The sequence below is a fragment of the Plecotus auritus genome (assembly GCF_963455305.1).
Source record: "Plecotus auritus genome assembly, chromosome: 8".
Taxonomy (NCBI): Eukaryota; Metazoa; Chordata; class Mammalia; order Chiroptera; family Vespertilionidae; genus Plecotus; species Plecotus auritus.
The window spans coordinates 173,570,056-173,588,872 of record NC_137782.1 but is presented as its reverse complement, the minus strand read 5'-3'; the positions used below and the strand labels follow the sequence as shown (position 1 = coordinate 173,588,872).

The window sequence follows — 18,817 nt, the reverse complement described above, 5'->3', positions numbered from 1 at the left end:
CTCGTCAGCTCCTCCAGGAAGCAGTCAGTGAGCGCCTCAGCCAGTCTCGGAACTTGCAGGGCTTTCTGCTCAGCTTGCCGTGTCTCAAACCATTCTCTGGGCTTTCTGCTCAGCTTGCCACGTCTCAAGCGGCGCTGAACGGGACGGTGGCCTGGCCGCAGCCACCGTTCCAGCGGGAGGCTGCAGCTTGAAGGTGTCCAGGGACCGCAGTTCACATGCATCATCTCCTCCATTCCTCACTCCTAAGCCCTGGGCCGTGGCCGGTGACTCGGCTGGTTGGAGTGCAGTCCCTTACACGAGAAGGCTGCGAGTTGGATTCCCAGCCAGGACAGTACCCAGGTTGCGGGTTCGAATGTATGCAACCGCTTGGTGTTTCTCTCACTTGGTTGCTTCTCTCTCATTGTTTCTCTCCCTTTTTCTCTAAAGTCAACTGAAAAGGCACATTTTAAAAAATAATACCACAAGTTCGGTATGGTTACGAGTCCCATTTCACCGAATCTTTAAATCATCTGACCGTCTCCCAGAGACACAGCGGCGGCAAAGCGGGAACCAGAAGTCGGCACCCCACACATTTGCGTACCTCTGGGACCTTGCACCCCATTTGCGTATCTCTGGGATCTGCAGCCCCACCCCAGACCCGTTTGCAAAAACGCGCGCTTTGCAGTCATCGCCACAGCCTCATTGGCAGACGTAACTCAAAACGCCGGCACATCCAATGGGGAAGCAGTCACCGCCAGGGGGCTCATCCGCGGGGCTTTTAAAGCCTGACGGGTCCGCAGGAGCTCCCCGAGCCCGCGCGCCGCCTCACCTGTGCGCCTCCACGCCGCCTCACCTGTGCGCCCCGCACGCCGCCCACAGCCGCCTGCACCATGCTCTCCCCGCGCCGCCCGCTCGCCTACCTCGCCGACCTGCAGCAGCTGAAGCTCTCGCCCCTGAAGGGGCTCAGCCTGGCGGACAAGGAGAACACGGTGAGCAGGACGCGTGGCCGGGCCGGGCGGGGGCGGCGGGGGTCGGGGGGCCGGGGCTGGCCCTCACCGCGCGTCTCCCCGCAGCCCCCGAGCCTCAGTGGCACCCGCGTGCTGGCCAGCAAGACGGCGCGGAGGATCTTCGAGGAGCCGGCCGAGCCGGTGAGCGGGGCTGGGGCGGGGACTGGGGGGTCGGCGGGCGCGCGGGGAGCGGTGCTCTCGGGTAGGGGGCGCCAGGAGGAGCCTGCCCGGCTCTCGGCCAGAAGGCCGCCCCCATTGTTTCCTCCCCGCCCCTTCCCTTTCCCGCCAAGTGCGCTTTCACTTTATCCGCCGAGTTCCCTCCCACCCTCGCTCCCGTCCCCACGGGCCTCGCGGGGGATGGATACCTGCAGGGACCGCGGACCTGCGACCAAGCTAACCACATGAAATTGCCGATTTGGGACCGGCCCCGGGCGGGGAAAACGGCAATTTCATGTGGTACGCCGGGTCCTGGGACATCATTCCTTTCTGCCCCAACAGAAAACCCAGATCCCTGCCCCGGCCGCGCAGGAGGAGCCGCTGCTGCGGGAAAACCCGCGCCGCTTCGTGGTCTTCCCCATCGAGTACCACGACATCTGGCAGATGTACAAGAAGGCCGAGGCCTCCTTCTGGACGGCTGAGGAGGTAGTGGGGTCCAGGAGCCCTGGGGCGCTTCGGGGAAAGTTTGGGTCTCGCCCCCAGCTCCAGACAGAGACCCGGGCGGTGGCGGCGGCAGCCTGTGTGGGACGGACTTGACTCTTCCCCTTGGGCACTAGCACCCAGGCCGGCTCATGTTCTAAGTGGCAGGGGACCCCCTCCCCAGGGGTATAGGACCCGAGAGGGGCAGGAAGGTGGAGAATTCCTGGGGCGGGGGACCCTGCGTGCCTGACCCCTGTGACCTCCGGCGCCAGGTGGACCTCTCCAAGGACCTGCAGCACTGGGAAGGCCTGAAGCCCGAGGAGCGGTACTTCATCTCCCACGTCCTGGCCTTCTTCGCCGCGAGCGATGGCATCGTAAATGAGAACTTGGTGAGTGGCCCGCCCCCCAAAGTCTGCTTGCACCCCCTCCAAGACGAGGGAGAAGACAGTCTCTCTCCCTCGTCTCCTCAGTTTTCCCATTCCGCATGTCTAGATGTCTGGAAGCTAGATTTACCCACGTGGCGTCTCCTGACCCCCTCACACACTCCGCAGCTACTCCTTCCTCAGGGAGTATCTCCCTGGCGGGAGAAGCTCAGACCATGTCAGGCGGTTAACAGGTTCTCGCCAGGTGTGCACGGACAAAGGGGGGCCCTCTGTCTCCTGGCCTGTAAACGGAGCAGGCGGCGTGACAGCGCCCAGCTTTGTCACAGGACAAGGCGGAACGCCACACAGAGAAGCAGGCCTTACAATGGCGCAGCCCGTGCCCAGGGACGGACCCAACTGGCCGGTAGTTCTCCAAGCTGCGTCTCATGTGTTCGCCACCAGGTGGAGCGGTTTAGCCAAGAAGTTCAGATCACCGAGGCCCGCTGCTTCTACGGCTTCCAGATTGCCATGGAGAACATCCACTCGGAAATGTACAGCCTCCTCATCGACACCTACATCAAGGATCCCAAGGAGAGGTGACTGCCGGGCGGGGTGCCAGCATGCTGAGGGCTTTTTTAAAAAAATATATTTTATTGATTTTTTTTTTTTTAACAGAGGAAGGGAGAGGGACAGAGAGTTAGAAACATCGATGAGAGAGAAACATCGATCAGCTGCCTCCTGCACACCTCCACCTGGGGATGTGCCTGCAACCAAGGCACATGCCCTTGACCGGAATCGAACCTGGGACCCCTCAGTCCGCAGGCTGACGCTCTATCCACGGAGCCACACCGGTTTCGGCATGCTGAGGGCTTACACGCTGTTTATGTCGAGTTTTGCGTCCGTTCACGTCGGGGGCAGACAATGACTCACGTGACTGGGTCACGGAAGTTCCTGGACCACCTCTTCTTTGAGGAGAAGGCCTAAATCCACGTGATGAGCCGATCGCTTACACAAAGCGGGGAGGCCGCTCCACTTTTAGGGTGGGAGGATGTGATAGTCCTCTAACCGAAGGCCTTTAGGCTCCGAGCAATGAAGTAAAATCTAAATCTCGGCTACAATGTGAGGCGGGGGCAGGGTGGAGAGGGCGGGGGGGGGGATACAATGCAGCTTGTCTTTTCAAGAACCAGTCATCTGCCCCACTAGCCTGTGTACTGAAGGGTCGAGGGTTCAATTCTGGCCAAGGGCACGTTCCTTGGTTGCCAGTTCGATCCCCTGGGGGGAGGTGTCTCTCACATCAGTGTGTCTCTCTGTCTCTCCCCCTCCCTTCCACTCCCTCTAAAAATCAATGGGGAAAAAATATCCTCGGTGAGGATTAACACGAGCTAGTAATCCTGTGTAATCCTATATAATAAAAGGGTAATAGGCACATTGACCCTAATGGCTGAATGATGCGCTATGATGCGCACTGACCACCAGGGGGCAGACACTCAATGCAGGAGCTGCCCCCTGGTGGTCCGTGCGCTCCCACAGGGCGAGCTACACTCAGCCCGGAGCCGGGCTCATGGCTGCGAGGGCAGAGGTGGTGGCTGCAGCCTCCCCCGCCTCCTCGGCAGCCCTAAGGATGTCGGACTGACCGCTTAGGCCCAGTAGGGGGTGTGCAGGAGGCAGCTGATTGATGTTTCTAACTCTACCTCTCTCTTCCTCTCTGTAAGAAAAAATCAATAAAAATATATTTTTAAAAAACGCCTACATTTATATTAGCATAAACCAAGTCTCGTTAATATGAGTTTAAAAAGCACAGTGAAGGGAAAAGCCAGTCTGTAAAAATGTCCATCTGAGCCCCAATGTGGCCTCGGGTCCTGGTGCTCTGACCTCGAAGCATGCGGCCAGGCCTCGGCGGGGGTGCTGACCTCTGTGTGCCCCCAGGGAGTTCCTCTTCAACGCCATCGAGACGATGCCCTGCGTCAAGAAGAAGGCAGACTGGGCCTTGCGCTGGATCGGGGACAAGGAGGCCACCTACGGTAAGGCCGTGGCCCTCGCCCCTCGCCCGCGGCCCTTCCTGCGAACATGAGCGCTCACTCACGGGGGCCCGTGCGGTGTTCGCCCTCGCACAGGAGAACGCGTCGTGGCGTTTGCCGCCGTGGAGGGAATCTTCTTCTCCGGCTCCTTCGCGTCCATCTTCTGGCTCAAGAAGCGAGGCCTGATGCCTGGCCTCACGTTCTCCAACGAACTTATTAGCAGAGATGAGGTGAGTCTACCAGCCGTGGGCAAACGACGGCCCGCGGGCCGGATCCGGCTGTTCTATCCGGTTCTCTTGCTCTCCCCTCCGCTCCTTTCCTTTGAATTTATATTAGTTCACACAAACACTCCATCCATGCTTTGGTTCCGGCCCTCCGGTCCAGTTTAAGAACCCATGGTGGCCCTTGAGTCAAAAAGTTTGCCCACCCCTGGTCTAGTTCAAGCAACAGGCTAATCTGCACCCCAACACCAGCTCTCAGGTGTGTGCCCCGAAGGGACCCAAGATACCGGGTTGCCTTATACAGCCACACGTCACGTGTGAAATTCAGCTACATACATACCTGTCGGGATGAAATACATTAACTAATACCCTGAAATCATTGACCTCGCATTCTCGGTATGTCAGCACACGCACACAGCCACGTCCCTCTGGATGATGGATTTCTAAAGGAATGTCGTATTTCCTGGAATTCTCTGCTAATGTAATGCAGAGTTGGGGAGCCTGTTGGAACCAGAACCCATTCCGGTCTAGCGTGTCTCTAAGTGCTGGGATTAGCGGCAGAGGGAGGGGAGGTGCCAGCGGTTCTGGTTTAGGCCCGTCAGCACCTTGGGGCACCTGCACCTTAGAGTCAGAGTTCTGCCTTTCCTGCCGGGAGGAGCCCCCACGTGGGCACACACACGCGCTTGCCTGCGGGGTTATAGAAAGGAGGGTGCTGAGCGGAAGTTCGCCACATCACAGCCGAGGACTGGGCCTGCGGTCGGCGCCCAGGGGGCAGCCCTGGGAGCCTTGGGGGGGGCTGAGCCTGTTTGCGGGGGGTGGGGGGCAGCGGCCGTGGACCTTCCTTTCAGCCGGTCGGTGCTGCAGGCGGCCGAGCAGGATGGGGAGGGAGCGTGCAGAAGAGGATGAGCCGTTTGGGGTTGCGTGTCAGCGATGGACGTCTTCTGGTTCCATGGTGACCTCCGACCTTTCCTCCTAGGGCTTGCACTGTGACTTTGCCTGCCTCATGTTCAAGCACCTGCTACGCAAACCTTCAGAGCAGAGGGTGAACGAGATTATCACCAACGCCGTGAGGATCGAGCAGGTGGGCGGGGGCGCGGGCGGCGTGGGGGGGGGCGGCAGGGTCCCTGCTGGCCGGGGGCGTCTCCGGGCCTCCGGCTCACCGAGCAGCTGTGCTCTGGCCCTAGGAGTTCCTCACCGAGGCCTTGCCGGTGAAGCTCATCGGCATGAACTGCACTCTGATGAAGCGCTACATTGAATTCGTGGCCGACAGGCTCATGCTGGAGCTGGGTTTCAGCAAGGTAGGGTGTGTGTGTGTGCTTTAATATACACTGAGTGGCCAGATGATGATGGTCTCTGAACGCATAATAATCTGGCCACTCGGTGTATATCCTATAGAATAAAAGGCTAATATGCAAATTGTCCCCTCGACCAGGAGTTCGACCAGCAGGCAGGCCGGCCTACCACCCATGTTCCCTCCCCCTGGCCAGGCTGGCCGGACCCCACCCATGCACGAATTCATGCACCGGGCCTCTACTATATCCTATCTAATAAAAAAGTGATATGCAAATTGACTGTCACTCCAACACAAGATGGCTGCCCCAATGTGGACACAGGATGGCCTGGGTTGGGAGGGACCCAGGCCTGCAGGAGAGGGCAGTTGGGGGCAACCAGGCTAGCAGGCAGAAGCGGTTAGGGGCAATCAGCTAGGCAGGCAGGCGAGTGGTTGGGAGCCAGCAGTCCTGGATTGTGAGAGGGATATCTGACTGCCAGTTTAAATGGGCAGTTGGACATCCCTTGAGGGGTCCCAGATTGGAGAGGGTGCAGGCTGAGCTAAGGGACACCCCCCCACCCCTCCCCATGCACGAATTTCGTGCACCAGGCCTCTAGTGTATATATGTGTGTATGTATATATATATATATAGATAGATATACATATACTATATATATATATACACACACACACTGAGTGGCCAGATTATTATGCGTTCAGAGATAATTTGGCCACTCAGTGTATACTTTTTATTGATTTCAGAGAGAGAGGGAGAGAGAGAGAAACATCAATGATGAGAGAGAGCCATTGGTTGGCTGCCTCCTGCACGCCCCGCACTGGGGATCGAGCCTGCAACCTGGGCAGGTGCCCTGACCAGGAATTGAACCCTGACCTCCTGGCTCATGGGTCGACACTCAGCCCTGAGCCCCTGCAGCCGGGCGAGGGTGTTGAGCCCTCTGGTTCCCGCGGGCTCCGTATTTACATCCCGTGCCCTTACAGGTTTTCCGAGTGGAAAACCCGTTTGACTTCATGGAGAACATCTCCCTGGAAGGCAAGACGAACTTCTTCGAGAAGAGGGTGGGCGAGTACCAGAGGATGGGCGTGATGTCGAGCCCGACGGAGAACTCCTTCACCCTGGACGCCGACTTCTGAGGGTCTGCTCTCCGCTCGTTGATGTGTATATAGTTTTCCTTTTCAAAAAAAAAAATTAGTGACGTTAAGTCTTATCCACTAGCTGCAGCATTCACATTCATTAGTGACAGCTTTGAAACTAGCTTCCCCAGCATGAGCCCACGTGTTCATGGTCTCGGCTAGAGGGGACCTGTAGACAAAGCTCCTCGGAGCCTGTGGAAGTTCCTGTCCGTGTCCTGTCCGTGTCTGACCAGCAGGCAGGCGTCCAGGACCTCACGGTGGCTCCTTAGCAGCTCTGCGGGGACAGGGGCGGTCTGGTCTGCAGGTTAAGCATTCAGTTCCGACCACACGGCCATGGGAAGCTGTCAGCCTCGCTGCTTCCAAGCAGATCGTGACGTTTACTTATTTGTACATAATATTGGCACTTTACCCGCAAATAAGCAAAGTGTGTACTGCCTGCATCAAGGCCCTACACGGCCTGGCTTGGGGAGCTGGCACACCCAATGCAAAGCACTCTGTTGACCCCTGCGGGAGCCACTCAATTCACCAGGTGACCCAGAGACGTTGAACGGTCACCTGAACATGTTTCTCTTTTCCATTTTCTTTCTTTAAACTTTTTTTTTGATTGATTTTTTTTTTTTTTTTTTACACAGAGAAGAAGGGAGAGGGATAGAAAGGTAGAAACATCGATGAGAGAGAAACATCCATCAGCTGCCTCCTGCACACCCCCTACTGGGGATGTGCCCGCAAATAGGTACATGCCCTTGACCGGAATCGAACCTGGGACCCTTCAGTCCGCAGGCTGACGCTCTATCCACTGAGCCAACCCGGTTTCGGCTCTTTTTTATTTTCTTTAATGAAGTGAGGTTCCTTCTCATCACCTTGAAGGTCAGTCTGGTGCCTACCTGAGCATGAGCCGGCTGCCGCCACGAAGGAGCTGGGTTGTGTTTTGTATTCTGAGCCCAGGCTCGGTTTCGTGGGATGGAGATAGAGGGGAGGGGACTTCAACTTCATTCACTGGGCCCTGCAGCGTAGTCGGTGCTGACTGCTGGGCACCTGGCCGGGCACCTGGCTGGGGGTGTGGTGGTCAGTGTCCTTCCCTTCTCAAACCTCAAGCTGCATTGTCCTGCCTTCAGTGAATGTGGATGACCCTGAAGACTTACAGTGGGGGCTAGGATAGGCCTAAGTTGACTTTCAGATTGCCCTTGGACGGGGACCTGCTAAGACCGAGCTCCGATGAAGTGGTAAAACCAGGGCTGACGTCGGCTGTCCAAAAATGGTTTTCCCCAAAGTTGTTTGTTTGAGAAGCAGGTACATCAGTCCTTCGGCCCATTTGTTAACGTGTGGGGTGTCAGCTGACCACTGGCCTGTACCACTGTCAGTTTTCGCCATTGTATAAATCCACTTAATAAATTTATGGAATGCGTGCCCCTTTCATATCTTTTATTGTTTACTGAAGTTCATCAGACTCTGTCTCCTCATGTGTGTGACAAAAATAAATGCTTGGCCGTGAGCTGTCGGCCTGGGAGGGGCCGTGGCAGACCTCGGGGTTCTGAGGGTCCCACTTCTCTTGGTTTAAAGGGAAACCCATTTCAGTCGGAAGCATTTGGAACACATAACCACACGCATGTGGAACGAGTTAAATCAAGCTGTTGTAGGCCGAGGGGAGTGTTGAGAGGCGTGGGGGTGACCTTGTTTCCTGGAGGCGGGGCTAGGGACTGGCCTGTTCCCATCAGGAGGAGCCTGGCTGAGAGCTTTGCACCCAAAGGCACTCTGAATGTCCTTGACTGTGATGCCGGGTCAGTGACGCCATCGGGATGTTCAGGGCAGCCGTGCTCCAGGACCCTCACCCATCAGGACAGCCTCCCGGGGGCTCATGGTCACGTCCCCTCTTGCCATCCGTCTGTGCCAGCTCCCCGCGCTCTAGACCAGTGGTCGGCAAACTCATTAGTCAACAGAGCGGCAAAGCCGCAGTTTGCCGAGAACTGCTCCGGACCACACCTCAGAGGGCTGCATCGGCTGGTGGGCAGGCCAGTCCGAATGGTCTCAGGCATTTGAGAGGTGCAGGCTCGGCCTCCCCCAGACCTGCTGGCTCAGTCCTGGGGAGAAACCAGGGAGCGGGCAATTGTAACAAGTTCATTCCAGTTCGTTTCAGACACTCGCCATGCAGCTGGCGTGGGTCCTCCTGGACTTCCAGCCACGGTTCTGGGCCCCTGGCCTGCACGTAACGCCCGAGGCTCTTTAGACACCAGGCGCGGGCCCCGCCTGGGGAAGGCAGCCCTGCTCCGGCCCTGGAGGTGCTGTTCCTGCAGTCAAGGGGCACATTTCACTGCACGTGAGCACGGCTTCCGGTTGGGTGGCCAAGCCTGGCTCTGGCTGGAACGCGGTGCCAACGCCCAGGCCGGGAACTGCTGCGTGGCGGGGGGCATCGGTAGCCCTGCCTGTGCCAGCCCAGAGAGCCTGCTGATGGCGTAACGCTGCAGCAGGACGCCCAGCCCTGGTCAGTGAGCGGCTGTGCCGTCTGGTTGCCTGGCGGGGCCTGTTCAGACAGCAGACTCCGACAGGGCCCCCCCACGCTGCAGAGGGCTGCCCCGCTGGCGCATTCTGGGTGTCAGGACCCTGATCTGCAGTGTGTCCTCGTCATTCCTGGGAGCGGGGCGGGGGGGTGGGTGGGGCGGGGGTGTCCTTCACATGAGGAGGCTGTGATGAGGTGGCTGAGCCTGCTGTGCCCATAGGTTCAATGACGCCACCGGGGCTTGGCCGGAGCGGCTCCTGCGGATGGCGGACGGCATGCGCCGCCCCGTTCAAACGCCCACCAGCGGTAACCGGTGAAGGGTGAGGGCTTCCTGAGAAAAGATGGGAACGGGTGGTGGCCTGAGGGAGCAGCGGTCCTTAGGAAAACCCAAGGATGACCAACACCCGCCTTGGATTTGGAGAGAGGGGTCAGCCTGCAAGAGGGGAGGAATCGGACCCCAAACCTGCACAAAGTCTGGACACAGCCCCCTCCGCCCCCCGCAGTGGAATGGGGGCTAAGAAACAGTCCCACCGGCCAGGGAGAGGACAGGGTGCTCATCTTCCCGGGCTAGGAACCCCCGGGACAGTCCCACCGGCCAGGGAGAGGACAAGGGCGCTCATCTTCCCGGGCTAGGAACCCCCGGGACAGTCCCACCGGCCACATGTGATCCCACGCGTGGAGCTCACGGTCACACATGAAACATGACTAGGAACACGGGCCCTGGGGTCCCAGGAGCTTCAGGGTGATCAGATGGAAGGTAAGATACTGTGACCGAAGGGGGTAAAAGTCAGTCTGGAGAACAGCACTGGGAAGTGATCGGCTCTGGGGGTTGGGGGCTCCTGGGACCCCAAAGGCCTCTGCAGAGATGCGGAAGGAGCAAGGAGCCGGCCTGAGGTCCGGAGGGCACCGTCCGGCCCTGTTCCCACCATCGCCGTTCCCGGGACAGCACGGACCTGGCCCTGCCGCGGAGAACCGGCGTCGGGTCGGGGGGAGGCCTCTGTTCCCCCCTGCCTCGGAGTTCGGGGAGCCGGGTCGGGGCTGGGCTGCCGGGAGGCAGACCTGTCTGGAGAGGGAGGCCACGCGTGGCAAGCGGAGAGCGGGTCTACAAGGAAGGGGTCCCGGTGACTTGGGTTTCTGGCTCTAAGCACGCCCCGGCCCCATACCCGTCTTCTCCAGACTTTCCCACATTCCCCAGCCCTCCCTCTGAGCGGGGGGGGGGGGGGGGGGGGAAGGGGGGGGTGACGGGAAGGGCTGGCGGAAAGGGGGCCCGTGGTCCGGAAGCTGGTCCTGGGTCAGGTCTGGCCACGGCCTGGTTTGTGCAGGCGCCGCGCCGACAATGTTTCAGAACGGAGCTGAAGAATAATTATATTTCGTGACACATGGAAATTACATAAAGTCCTCATTTCAGCCGTTTAAACAATTCCACTGAGTCCATTTGCGGGTCTAATGGGCTTGATTGGATGATTCATGAGGCGGGCGGCACCCATCTGGGCAGGGGAAGGAGCCCCCAGGAGCTGGGAGAGGAAGGGCTTCTGTAGGCAGGGGTGAGGCAAGGACGCTGGAGGGGGCTGCTCTGGGCACGGCCACCTTCCCCAGGGCGGGGGGGGGGGGGGTCTTAGCAGGTGGCCGCCTCCCCCTGCTCCCTCAGGAAGCTCCAGGCCGGTCTAGTCTCACTCCCGGGGGAGGCTCAGGGGCAGGGGGGGCTCAGGGGCAGGGGGAGGCTCAGGGGCAGGGGGAGGCTCAGGGGCAGGGGGGGGCTCAGGGGCAGGGGAGGACCAGGGGCAGCGGGGAGGCTCAGGGGCAGGGGAGGCTCAGGGGCAGGGGGGGGCTCAGGGGCAGGGGAGGCTCAGGGGCAGAGGGGAGGCTCAGGGGCAGGGGAGGCTCAGGGGCAGGGGGGGGCTCAGGGGCAGGGGGAGGCTCAGGGGCAGGGGGGGCTCAGGGGCAGAGGGGGCTCAGGGGCAGGGGGGGGCTCAGGGGCAGAGGGGAGGCTCAGGGGCAGGGGGGGCTCAGGGGCAGAGGGGAGGCTCAGGGGCAGGGGGGGGCTCAGGGGCAGGGGGGGCTCAGGGGCAGGGGGGGGCTCAGGGGCAGGGGGGGGCTCAGGGGCAGGGGGAGGCTCAGGGGCAGGGGGGGCTCAGGGGCAGAGGGGGCTCAGGGGCAGGGGGGGCTCAGGGGCAGAGGGGAGGCTCAGGGGCAGGGGGGGCTCAGGGGCAGGGGGGGGCTCAGGGGCAGGGGGGGGCTCAGGGGCAGAGGGGAGGCTCAGGGGCAGGGGGGGCTCAGGGGCAGGGGGGGGCTCAGGGGCAGGGGGGGCTCAGGGGCAGGGGGGGGCTCAGGGGCAGGGGGGAGGCTCAGGGGCAGGGGGGGGCTCAGGGGCAGGGGGGGCTCAGGGGCAGAGGGGAGGCTCAGGGGCAGGGGGGGGGCTCAGGGGCAGGGGGGGCTCAGGGGCAGGGGGGGGCTCAGGGGCAGGGGGGAGGCTCAGGGGCAGAGGGGAGGCTCAGGGGCAGGGGGAGGCTCAGGGGCAGGGGGGGGCTCAGGGGCAGGGGGGAGGCTCAGGGGCAGGGGGGGGGCTCAGGGGCAGGGGGGGGCTCAGGGGCAGGGGGGGCTCAGGGGCAGGGGGGGCTCAGGGGCAGGAGGGGGCTCAGGGGCAGCGGGGGGCTCAGGGGCAGGGGGCAGCTCAGGGGCAGGGGGGAGGCTCAGGGGCAGGGGGGAGGACCAGGGAGGCTCAGCAGACGCCTCCATTTCGGGCCTGTTGGTGATTCTCCATGGCACCCGTGATAGTTCCATCGGCACTCACCACGCCACCCGTTCTGGCGCTGCAGTGGCACAATCGAATGGCCAACAGGGACCAGATTTCTACCTGGAGCTGCAGCATTTTATTTTTTAAAATCTATATTTTTACTGATTTCAGGGAGAAGGGAGAGGGAGAGAGAGAGAGAGACATCAGTGATGAGAGAGAATCATGGATCGGCTGCCTCCTGCACGCCCCACACTGGGGATCGAGCCCGCAATCCGGGCCTGTGCCCTGACCGGGAATCCAACCAGGATCTCCTGGTTGATAGGTCGACACTAACCCCTGAGCCACACCAGCTGGGCTCCAGTATTTTCTGTCTGGCCTTTTCCAATAAAAGCGTTGGATGACTTAAAGTTGAGGCGTGGCCTTGCTCTTGAAGGGGTCACGGTCAGGTCAAGAAGACGGGAAGCAGCAGGTGGTCGGTCCAGGCGGCTGGAGCCAGCACGGCCCGTTGGAGAGCAGAGGGTTCGTGTCAGGAGTTTGGCGAGTGGGTTAGCCGCCGAGCTGCCCCGACCACCACCCCAGCTGGGCGGCTCCGACGACAGTTCTCTCTCCCACATCCGGGCTGGGGTCCAGGAAGGTATGTCCCTCCGGTGGCCTCTCCTCGGCTGCTCCCTGTCCTCCCGGCCTGTCCCTGCCTGGGTGTCTCTGTCCTGATCTCCTCTTAGCAGGACACTGGTTAGCCTGGATCAGGGCCCGCCCACGTGATCTCATTTAACGGTAATCACCTCGTTAACCGCCCCCGCTCCAAAAGCAGTCGCATTCCGAGGAATTGGGACTTCAGCGTGTGGATTTGGGGGGATTCAATGTAGCTCATCTCACTGAGCTGGCTGTTAAATACAGCCGTAATTCAAAATGAAATCACATAAGCTCACATAATGTTAATTAATGAACTAGTATTAAAGACAAATATAGCCCTCGCCGGTTTGGCTCAGTGGAGAGAGCGTCAGCCTGCGGACTCAAGGGTCCCAGGTTCGATTCCAGTCAAGGGCACATGCCTGGGTTGTGGGCTCCATCCCCAGTGTGGGGCATGCAGGAGGCAGCCGATCAATGATTCTCTCTCAGCATTGATGTTTCTATCTTCCTCTCTGAAATCAATAAAAATGTATTTAAAAAAAAGACAAATATAATAGAGGCCCAGTGCATAAAATCCGTGCCCTCAGGCTGGGAGGGGGAGGGGCAGGAGGGAGCCCTCAGCCCGGCCTGCGTCCTCTCCCAGTCCGAGGGCCCTAAGCCGGCAGTCGGACATCCTTAGCGCTGTGCTGTGCTCGCCAGCTGTGAGCCTGGCTTCTGGCTGAGCGGCACTCCTCCTGTCTTGAGCATTTGCCCCCTGGTGGTCAGTGTGCGTCATAGCGACCGGTCATTCCGCTGTTCGGTCGAGGATACTCGAAAGTCGACTTCGTGTTCCTACTGTCTGCGCGGCCTGCTCTTCCCAGCTGTTCTGTCCGCGTGGAGGACGTGGCTGGAGGGCGATACCGAGCATCCCCTCACCCTGCCCAGCGGCATGCGTCTTGTGCTGAGCTCGGACCATGTCCCTTGGATTCACGTGGCCTCCCAGGGAGACTGTATCCCCTGGTGGGAAGGACCCATCTTCGCATCCCTGGTCCCTGGTCCCTGGTCCCTGGTCCCTGGCAGCAGAGGCCTCGGCTGGAGGATAGACAAACACTGGGACCGGCTGACGAGGGAGTCTGGGCTCAGGCCTGGTCTGGGAGTTGAGAGCACGCAGACCCTCGCCGGCTCAGTGGGTAGAGCGTCAGCTTAGGGACTGAGGGGCTCCATTCTGGTCCAGGGCAGCCGTCGCCAACCTTTCCGACCTCACAGACCACCGGCGGCCCACGGACCACCCGCTGGCGACTGCTGGTCTAGGGCGCGTACCTTGGTTGCAGGCTTGATCCCTGGCCCTTGTCGGGGCGGGTGAGGGAGGCAACCAATGGATGTGTCTCTCACATGGATGTTTCTCTCTGTCTCATCCCCTCCTTCCCACTCCCTAAACATCAAGGGAAAGGTATCCTCGGGCGAGGATTAACCCGAAAAAGAGAGCATTCAGTTCAGGTTCACAGGCTCCAGGGTCAGGGGAGGAGGGGGATTTGCTCCAGGGAGGGGGGGAGTCTGGGGAGCAGAGGAATAACCCTGCCTGCTGTGGTTGGGAGGGAAAGTGGGGGTAGGCAGCGGCACAGGTGAGAGACGGGGGTGGGGGAGAGATTGGGGAGGGGGGGCCAGGGCGGGAGGCCTTGTTCTCAGGTCGGTTGTGCTGAAAAGCCTGCTCTGCACCTGCTCGGCCAGGTGCTGGGGAGACAGAAAGTAGGGGCAGCGGCACCCAGGCTGCGTGGGCTGCGAGGCGGGACTGGCGGCGCGGTAAGCCTGGTGGTGGTGGTCCCCAGGAGACGGGTGGGGGTTGGGTGATGGGGGGAGGAAGGCGAAGGGAAGGGTGGGGGCTCAGGCTGGGCCCTCGGAGGTCCAGGGCCTGGACTCTTGCAGGCGGTGGTCAGGGAAGCGCTGTCCGAGGAGGGGAAAGTGGGGACGGACCCCCGGTTAGCAGAGGCCCACTGGCCCCCCAAGGGGCCGGAAAGGGCCAGGGAGGGGCTGTGGGCTGGGCACAGGCTGAACGGACCCCCCAAAGGGTAGTGGGTCTTCCAGGTGGGCCTGGGCCAGAGGCATCGTTGTCACCAGGGTATTCGCTGGAAACGCCGGATCTCAGGCCCCCGCCCGGCCCCACTGAGCCAGCGCCGGGGGTGGGGGTGCTGATGGTACAGGTCTCAGCCCCCCTCCTGTGCCCCACACCTCAGTGGCCTCCTGCAGGCGTGGGCACGAGGGAGCCTGGGAGTCACGGCCCCTCCTCCACCTCCGACCTGGGTTTGGGTCTGAGAGTCCTGAGTGGTTTAATCTGGGGGAGAGGGCTGGGGAGGGGACGGAGGGGGAAGGGCCTCGGAGGTGTCTTTCTTTATCTGTCCTGGGCTGTGACATCTGTCCGTGAGTCAGCCCCGCGCCTGCTCCGCCCGGCCAGCCCGTGCTGTCCTTCCTCCTGGCTGCCCCGGCTTTGTCCCCAGGCAGGGACTTTGCCTGCCCCTCAGTCCCCAGGCACTGTCCTTCTCCACTTCTCACAGGAAGGGACCGGAGGCGCAGAGAGGCCGCGTGCGGGCCTGAGGTCACACAGCCGTCCAGGGAGGACCTGCTGTAGGAGTGGAGCTGGGGCACCCAGGGCATCACCCTGAACCTGGGCTGCCCCTTGTGGCCAGGGCCCTGCCTCCCCCGCCCCCTTCTCCCCGCGTCCGCTTGGCTCCCTGACCCCGCCCCCTCCCGGCTTTCCACCTGCCGCTCTGGTGGCCCCTGCTCCCGCCCCGGCCCCCGCCCCCCCCCCTCTGCTCCAGCTGTTTCCTCCTCGAGGCCCTCACCTGTCTGGAGGGGCAACTCGCTCCCCAGGGCAGGTGTTCTGACATTCAACGCGGCGTCTCCACTGAGTGTCCCACGGACACCGCCCCAGACCGCACCCAGAGAGGCTCCCTGTCTGCTGTTTCCTTGCTGGGCGAACGCATCCCCAGTTCTGGGTACCGGGTCCCAAATCCGGGCGGTGGGGGCGGGGACCTGCTATTGCACGTGCGGCCAGCAGGGGGAGCCTCCGTCCCTTCCTTTTCCTCAGCGGCAGCCTGTCCTGCTGATCCGCTCCCAGAGGGCGCTCAGGGCAGCCCCTCCCAGTGCAGGTCACAGGTGGGCTCCGCACCTGGGTCCCCACCTGTCCCACTCCTGCTCCTTCAGTCTCAACCCGAGCTCACCTTTCCAGGCGCCTCCCAAGACCTGGCTAGACTGGTTAGAGGTGCCCCTGCGCCCAGGGCCTCCATGGTACCTTCTCCTGGGGATCATCATTCAGAATCACACCTGCCCATCACTTTCTGACCCCCCTCCCTCCAGGTTGTGAGTCCCCTGAGGTCAGGGAAGGGTCTGCTGTCCCTGTCGTACCTTCAGCCAGCATCTGGCCTGGGCATGGCACTCTGGATTCTCTCAGTAAATGTTTATGTGATGATGAGTGAATGAATGAATGAGTGAGTGAATGAGTGAGTGAGTGAATGAGCAAATGAGTGAATGAGTGAATGGATAAATGAGTAAGCGAGTGAATGAGTGAATGGATGAATGAGTGAATGAGTGAGTGAATGAGTGAGTGAATGAGTGAATGAGCAAATGAGTGAATGGATGAATGAGTGAATGAATGAGTGAATGAGTGAGCGAGTGAATGAGCAAATGAGTGAATGAATGAGTGAGTGAATGAGCGAATGAGTGAATGAATGAGTGAATGAGTGAGCGAGTGAATGAGTGAATGAGTGAATGAGTGAATGAGTGAATGGATGAATGAGTAAGCCAGTGAATGAGTGAATGGATGAATGAATGAATGAATGAATGAGTGAATGAGTGAGTGAGTGAGTGAGTGAAAGAGTGAGTGAGTGAATGAGCAAATGAGCAAATGGATGAATGAGTGAATGAATGAATGAGTGAGTGAGTGAATGAATGAATGAATGGATGAATGAGTGAATGGATCAATGAGTGAATGGATGAATGAGTGAATGGATGAATGAATGAGTGAATGAGTGAGTGAATGAGCAAATGAGTGAATGAGTGAATGGATGAATGAGTGAGTGAATGAGTGAATGAGTGAATGAATGAATGAATGAGTGAGTGAATGAGCAAATGAGTGAATGAGTGAATGGATGAATGAGTGAGTGAATGAGTGAATGAGTGAATGAATGAATGAATGAGTGAGTGAATGAGCAAATGAGTGAATGGATGAATGGATGAATGAGTGAATGAACAAGTGAGCGACTGCTCCTGGGAAGCTACTGTTGCAGGAGGGTCATGCTGCTGGGGTTAAGCGGGAGAGTGATTGTGGAGATCATGGCCCCTGAGGGGTGACCGGAACATGGGGCTCACTTCTGCACCCCGCTTTCTCCCTGTCTCCACTTCCCCCCGTCCCAGCCTGGCTAACCTGTGAGCGGCCACAGATGCTAACTGAATGGCTGACGTTCTGTCCACCCTGCTGCCGCCGCTCAACCTCCCGGCCTTCTGGCGGCTGTCCGTGACCTGGGGGTCAGGCCTTCGGGGCCTGGAACCTGGACGGAGGGCGGAACCCGCAGGCACTCCGGCTCCTCCTTGCACAGCGTCCCCAGCTCTGGGCCCGGCTTGCAACCTTCCCGGCTCGGCTCGGCGAGGGGAAGCAGCCGAGGGCGGGCAGGGCTCACATGGACTTGCCAGCACCGGTTGTTGCTTCTTCCGTGTTCTGGAGCCTGAGTTGTCCAGATGCTCACAGGGTTTGGGGGGGCGGGGGACGGGGAACGGGGTTTTATGAGGCTGCTGGCCAGGACCCTTGGGCTCTGCCGTGGGTCAGCGATCTCTGGGGCCGGGGCTCAGCTGCAGATGCTGTCTCCTCGCCGTCAGCTTCGAGCTGCCACGTGAGGGACCGAATGACTGGCCCTCTGGTGACCTGGCGAGCCATTCCGGGTGTAAGTGAAATTCCTGTTCTGAGTGCCCAGGTGGTTGAGAAACTGGAGGGCTCGGCTTCCTCTGAGCAGAAGCTTCCAGAACATTACATCTTCCTTCTGTACAACCCAGGGACCCTTCTTCGCCCAGGAGGTCAGCAGGGTCGCCAGGAGGTGGCCCAGGGACCTCACGCCCTGGCCGCTCAGCCGAGCTGTCAGTAAGCTGAGCCCCTAGGGGTCGGCCGGACCCCCCTGCTCTCCGGTGGGGAGGGTGGGACCAGGGTGCACGGGGGCCAGGCCTTGAGGGACTTCCCGTGCCATAATGAGGGACCTGAACTCTGTCCCTAACCCGCGCCGAGTCCCAGCTGGCGGGGACGCCATCTGACGTGCCTTTCCGAAAGCTTGTGAGGGTGGCGGGAGGAGAGCGGCGTTCTTTCAGGGTTTCGTTCATTTTCTTTTTTAAAAAAATATGGTTGTTGTTGTTTTTTTAATTTCAGAAAGAGGAAGGGAGCGGGAGAGAAAGAGAAACATCAGTGATGAGAGAGTCACGGATCGGCCGCCTCCCGCACGGCCATCCCCGGGGACCGAACCCGAAGCTCGAAACCCAGGCCTGTGCCCTGACCCCGGGAATCGAACCGTGACCTCCTGGTTCATAGGTCGATGCTTGACCACTGAGCCACACCGGCCGGGCTGCTTTTATTTTTAAATAGATTTCTATTGACTTTAGAGAGAGAGGAAGGGAGAGGAGAGAAACATCCAGGGGTTGCCTGCTGGACTCTCGCTGCCAGGAGTCGAACCTGGGTGTGTGCCCTGACCGAGAACTGAACCTGAGACCTTTGGGTGCACGGGACGATGCTCCAACCAGCAGAGCCCCGGGCCAGGGCGGCCTCCCGGTCCTGCGCAGAGACCTCGGGTTCCTGCCCACAGCCCGTGCCCTGGCGCAGCGGCCGCTCCGTGTGCAGGGCGTCGCGGCTGTCCAGTCCGTCCTGGTTCACTTCCTTTTCTACAAATGCTGTTTGCAGCCCTCGCCATCGACTTCCCGGCCCTGATGCTTGTGAACAGCTGGCCTGGAGTGGGGCGGGCAGGAGCGGGCAGAGCGGCTGTCGCTGCGGATGTGAGGAGGGCACGCCTCCTGCAGCCACACGAGGGGTCTGCTACTGTGGTCGTGCGGGGGATCCGGAGGCTGTGGCTTCACAACTCAGACGCTGCATGGGGACTGGAAGTCATTGCATTCCATGTCGCGTGGAATGGAAATGGAAATTCCGTCTCTGGGCCCGAGCCCGTGGAGCCGAGAGCCAGGCGTCCTGCGAGCAGGAGAGATGGTGGAAGCGCAGCGTGGGGTCCTGGCTCTGGCTCCCGACGGAACCCCTGGGTGTGGCAGGGAACCCCCGGGTGTGGCAGGGAACCCCCAGGGTGGCAGGGAACCCC

The 18,817-nt window shown here is 60.4% G+C and overlaps 1 protein-coding gene across 1 annotated transcript; it reads left to right on the top strand.

Annotated features, from left to right (window-relative positions):
- Positions 1–457: 457 nt before the first annotated feature.
- RRM2 (ribonucleotide reductase regulatory subunit M2) lies at positions 458–8,060 on the top strand. Its single transcript, XM_080684757.1, has 10 exons — positions 458–968; positions 1,053–1,127; positions 1,485–1,628; positions 1,895–2,011; positions 2,447–2,580; positions 3,911–4,005; positions 4,099–4,232; positions 5,200–5,304; positions 5,408–5,521; positions 6,493–8,060. Exons 1-10 carry the CDS (start codon positions 870–872, stop codon positions 6,643–6,645), a joined length of 1,170 nt encoding a protein of 389 aa, XP_080540883.1. The 5' UTR covers positions 458–869; the 3' UTR covers positions 6,646–8,060.
- Positions 8,061–18,817: the final 10,757 nt, after the last annotated feature.